Here is a 6,004-nt window from a genome sequence, read left to right as displayed (position 1 = left end):
AAAGCAATATCCCCACCCCAATGTATGCCTTTGCCACTATCTTGTAAAGGCATAATGCGTTATGACAGACCTGACTATTTTACTTTTTGCAGTTAGAATTTTAATACATGGAATTGATGGATATAGGTCTCATTTTGGGACATTGTAGCAGTTTAACACTTCAAACTACCCCATAAATACATACCTTTTGCAAAACTAGACTCTGCGGGGCATGTCGCATGGCATCTATTAAGTAATATCTTACAAACATGTTTGCATCAATTTATTTTAAAATATATGGTATTAGAGGCTGGCAGTATCACTTGATACCTAGGGCTCCCCTATTACCATTGGTTGTTACCATTGAAACATTGGATGTCAGTAGCTAAACAATAATTTACTGACAGAAGAGAAGTAATTAATTATATGAAATGACCAATTTGCGCATTAATCAACTAAATTAATAATTATTTACTTCTGGAATAAAAGGGAATCATGACATGTGTAATATTTATATGAATACAAAAACACAGAAAGAAAAGAGGTTTCTTTACTTTATTTAATGGAAACCAATATTGAAGTTTTGTTTCACTTAGATTAATGGAAATGGTGAACTCTTCTAAAAGAGCCAATTTTTGGATTTGAAGCACCCCAGTCAGTATATCTTCTATACTCTCCAGGTCTCAAGTAATACTGACGTCCTCTATAGTTGGGCTCCTCATAGAACATCCAGTAACCATCAAACACATGGCAGGAGTGGATGTCATTGTAACGGAATCTCTCGTAGACATTGGGACAATCTTCAGTGACCTCCATCGTCTGACCTTTGAAATCTTCCCTTTCATAGATCTTCATTCTAAAGGACCCTTGGTGCTGTAAAAATAATGATAATGTCAGTTGTTATGTTATACTTCTTGACTTTTTCACACTTACAAATAAAAACATGATTTTGTGATTCTTGCTGAATGTAAGATCAAACAAAATTTCTCCTTTTCATTATAGGCTAGTCAATGCATTATAACTGGAAAATGGCCACAAATTAAATATTTAAAGGAAATCATATAACTGGAGGAAAAATACATTGAATATTTAAATAGTGCAGCTAGAAAAGAGGAGTAAATTATAAAGATTTATTTGTCCTGACCACAACAGGGCAATTATTGATACCCTGAATGTCCTTTTCATATCTTACATCTTTAATTGATAGCCACACCCCTAAAACCTTTGAATTCAAACGTTGTGGCGGGCCGTGACGTTATCAGCATCACCACGTACATGCCGCGTCATAAAAAGGGCCATCAGAATTATTGGAAAAATGAGAGGGACCGTGGGCAGGGTCCCTCTTCCCTTCCTGGACCTCTCCAGGCAAGGTACAGTGACAATATTGCAATCATACATGCACACACACACCATAATGTATGCATCATACACACACAGCACTGCATCTATACCATGCATCAGATGTGTTATACTGCAGTACAAACTTTGAATGTGAGCCCGGTATCAATGAGAAAGATGCTTCATGTGTAGACAATGATACCATAACTAATGCTGCTCTCTGCATGTGTTTTGATTAAATGGAGGCAAGGAACAGGTAATGAGCTGATTAGAACTGATTGGCTCCCAAAGAAGCTAGTAAGTATTTTTCCTTTTAATCCCAGTGCTCATATTGGACTTTCATCATTTTTATTCTCAGCCATGGCAAAACTTTCTTTCCTCCTCTAAGGGCAGTTGTTTGTGATTGTCCTGACACAAAACTCAGTGTGAATGCATACAAATCCCTATCTCATGGTGATCTGGAAGCAGGTGGGAAAATTCTATTTGTTGGTTTAGTCTTTGTAGTATAGGAATATGTTTAGGTGCTTTTTTTCATTGACTTATTATGGGCTTTTTTTTTTCCCTTTCCCTGTTTTTAAAGGAGCATCATAACTAACGACTACAAAAAAGTGGCCCCCAGCACTCAATCAAAAATAGATGCATCAGATTCCTGGAGAGTTCCTAGCTCCCAATTTTTCACACAAAATAGAACAAATAGGATAATGCACACTCAAAACTCTGAATTTGCAGACTTTTGAAAGGTTCAAAATGTACTGTGAAGAAATTATCTTTCAAGGAAATAAATGTGTGCATACTTTCCGAGGGAGACACACTCACCCAATGTGACAAAACCACAAAATAAATCATATATGACAATTTAAAAGCACCCCCTATAGACACGGAATTATTCCTTTTCCTGGGACATCAGAATGCAAGGAGTTAATAAATGCCGTAATTACCAAACTATTAGCTAGGCACAACTGATAGCTGGATAACACTACTGTTTATATTTGTAACTATTGAGATAATCTCATAAATAAAGTAATGCCTGGATTAGGCAATTAAACAGTCCATGTGTCAATAGTGACCATATATCTGAGAAGACAAAAAGTAAAGTCCATATAACTTTTTGGTATGGTTTTTCAAAAGTCAAAAAGCCAAATTCCTTGTCAAATTATTCCCGTCTGGAAACAATTCAGGAAAAATAGCTACTGAGGTTGCCTGTTAAGCTAAAAACACAAAATGAAATTACTAAAACATTCATAATACACCTGGTTTCAAAGAAATGTATTTATGTATATTGTTTTCATACATACATGGGGACTTAGACGGCATGATCTAACAGAATCATTAAATCCCATCCACTGCTGAAAATCAGGATATTCTCCTCTATTGAGATAGTACTGGTGTCCTCTGTAGTTGGGGAACTCATATAGAATCCAGTTCCCACTTTCCACACAAATGGAATTGCAGCGGCTGAAATATGAGGTCATATCAGGACATTCTGAGTTGCACTCATACGAGCGACCCTGAAAGTTCCGATCTTCATAGAAGATAATCTGTGAAAAAGTTTTACAATTTAATTAGATATTTGTCCAAGAACTGTGTCATCTTAGGCCTGGTAATGTAATCTCAGTTCATGTTTCTGTAGTTTCTAATAACTTTGCAGTCTATGACACTGCCTTGGGTCAAATAAAATAATAGATGCTGGTTAATTAATCATTTTTCAATCAAAAGTCAGTTGTTAACTGGCATTTATCATTGTTATTAGATGTTTTTATATTTGCAAACATATAAATGTCATATTTGTAATGTAACAAATTCAGTACAACGTGTATTACATTAATAGCTGTATTTATTTAAATCAAATATTTACTGGTTTATTATATACATTTATGGTGTATAGTTTATATCCTAAAATAAAAATCTAAGAAATACAAATAAAAAATAGCCCATCCATCAGAAAAGCTACATAAAATGTATCAAATATATAAATTATTCTGAAGAAATAGATACATACAATTTTTGTTCTGTTGTGTAAGGCAGTGTATTATAATATATTTTAAAATATATATTTAATTAATATACACAAAGTAATTGCTAAATTACTAAATCAGTAATTATATATTACAGTATATGCATATGTATTAAAGCTTATTAAAAGCAAAATTGATCTATAACAATAATGGTTGTTTTATCTTACCTTTCCCATTTTTTTTTTAGATACCGAGGCAACGACCTAGAAAATCAGTGCTGTGAATGGATGAAAGCTACAGGCCTTTATATGTACACGTCCTCCTGCTGATGTCTGCATACATAGAATATAAACCTGCCTGTTTTTTCTGTTGAGTAAGGACAATGTATAGCTTGTGTATACTGTTATTGTGCTAAAGATTATTCTGTATTTGTATGTTTCTTTTGTTTTGTAGTTGCGTATGCCTATTCCCATACTATAGAAACCTAGTTTTCCTTTGTAGTAAAACAAAAACACCCCATTTTACTTAATCTTCAGTCCAGAAAGAAGGTCTAAATAGGCACTAATCTAAAAGTGGATTTAACAAAAAAAGTACTATATGTTAATTCTTAAAGTGCCAAATACATAAAAAGTGTGAGGTGACATTTTAGTGCAATATAAATGCTATTTCATGCAGTTGACCTCACATTCAAAATATTAACACAAAAACTGCACACAAAAAAATAATAATAAAAAAAAAATATATATATATATATATATCTTGTAAGTTTCGTTATCACCTGAAAATGAAAAAGTAATACAAAAAAATAGTGCAATAAGGTTCCCTTAGATACCCTTAGATACCCTCTGTGCCACTCAAAATGCCAGACAGTGGGCGTATCAGCACATTTGTGAGCACTGGATCCAAAGTAATGTACAGACTCTTCAATTAATAAGGACAGCAGCATCACCAGACTCTAGTATCACAACTTGTATTTCCATAAAAAAGGCTTTCAAAAACAGCTGGTGTGCATAGCAGCAGCCAAGACCCGAGATATTTCATAATGTAGGATGCTTAAAAATGGCAAACGTAAACATGACAGAAAGCAGTATCAGACCGTGGCTCTTACTCTTGCCATCTCCCATAGATAGATATTTTGTATGTATAGATATTTAAGATTTTTCTTCAATTCATTTGATTTAAAGGCAATTAAAGGAACACTCCAAAAACCTAAAGCTCTTTAGCTTGCAGATATGCTTTATGTGTAAAGAGTGCATCCTCTTTTTTTAATTTAAAACACAGTGCAGATTTCAATAGTCACTGGAATTTTTATAAATAAGCCTTGTGTGGCGGATCGTCTGGTACCCTACATAGTTACATAGTTACATAGTTACATAGTTACATAGTTAGATAGCTGAAAAGAGACTTGCGTCCATCAAGTTCAGCCTTCCTCACAGCCTTCCTCACACCCAGTTTGAAGCACAATTTTGCAACAAGCTAGGACAAAAAATTCCTTCTTGACCCCAGAATGGCAGTCAGATTTATCCTTGAATCAAGCAGTTATTACCCTACATTGAAAGATTATATCCTTGAATATTCTGTCTTTGCAAGTATGCATCTAGTAGCTGTTTGAACATCTGTATGGACTCTGATAAAACCACTTCTTCAGGCAGAGAATTCCACATCCTGATTGTTCTTACAGTAAAAAAACCTTTCCTTTGCCTTAGACGAAATCTTCTTTCTTCCAGTCTAAACGCATGGCCTCGTGTCCTATGTAAAGTCAGGTTTGTGAATAGATTTCCACACAATGGTTTGTATTGGCCCCGAATATATTTGTATAATGTTATCATATCCCCTCTCAGGCGACGTTTTTCTAAACTAAATAGGTTTAAATTTGTTAACCTTTCTTCATAGCTGATATGTTCCATTCCTTTTATTAATTTTGTAGCCCGCCTCTGCACTTTTTCTAGTGCCATGATATCCTTCTTTAGAACAGGTGCCCAAAATTGCACAGCATATTCAATATGTGGTCTTACCAGTGATTTATAGGGAGGCAAAATGATATTCTCGTCCCGAGAATGAATGTCCTTTTTCATGCATGACAATACCTTACTGGCCTTGGCCACTGCTGATTGACATTGCACATTGTTGCATAGTTTGTTGTCTATAACAATTCCCAAGTCCTTTTCGTGTGTTGTTATCCCTAATTCGCTTCCATTAAGGGTATACGTTGCTTGTGTATTCTTTACGCCGAAGTGCATAACTTTGCATTTTTCAACATTAAATTTCATCTGCCATTTGAGTGCCCAGTCCTCCAGTCTATCTAAATCCATCTGCAGCAAAGTAATATCTTGCTCACATTGTATTATTTTACAAAGTTTTGTGTCATCTGCAAACACTGAAACATGACTTTCAATGCTGTCTTCAAGATCATTTATAAAAATGTTAAATAGAAGGGGTCCCAGAACAGACCCCTGAGGGACACCACTTGCCACCTCTGTCCAGCTTGAAAATTTACCATTAACGACAACTCTTTGTATTCTGTTTTTAAGCCAATGTTCTACCCAAGAACAAGCATTTTCATCGAGACCGATTTCCTTGAGTTTGAACACTAATCTTTTGTGTGGAACTGTATCAAATGCCTTGGCAAAATCCAAATAGATCACATCCACTGCAACACCCTGATCTATACTTCTACTTACTTCTTCGTAGAACGCAATCAAGTTAGTTTGACATGACCTGTGCTTCATAAA

General features: G+C 34.9%; 1 protein-coding gene across 1 annotated transcript; it reads right to left on the bottom strand.

The window, feature by feature from the left end:
• Positions 1–521: 521 nt before the first annotated feature.
• LOC134570788 (gamma-crystallin-3-like) lies at positions 522–3,581 on the bottom strand. Its single transcript, XM_063428761.1, has 3 exons — positions 3,500–3,581; positions 2,613–2,855; positions 522–852 (listed from the first exon to the last, which is right to left on the bottom strand). Exons 1-3 carry the CDS (start codon positions 3,506–3,508, stop codon positions 577–579), a joined length of 528 nt encoding a protein of 175 aa, XP_063284831.1. The 5' UTR covers positions 3,509–3,581; the 3' UTR covers positions 522–576.
• Between the last annotated feature and the right edge of the window lie 2,423 nt (positions 3,582–6,004).

The sequence above is a fragment of the Pelobates fuscus genome, chromosome 8, assembly GCF_036172605.1.
Source record: "Pelobates fuscus isolate aPelFus1 chromosome 8, aPelFus1.pri, whole genome shotgun sequence".
Taxonomy (NCBI): Eukaryota; Metazoa; Chordata; class Amphibia; order Anura; family Pelobatidae; genus Pelobates; species Pelobates fuscus.
Note: the sequence above shows the minus strand (reverse complement) of the source record. Positions and strands in the feature narration are given on the sequence as shown.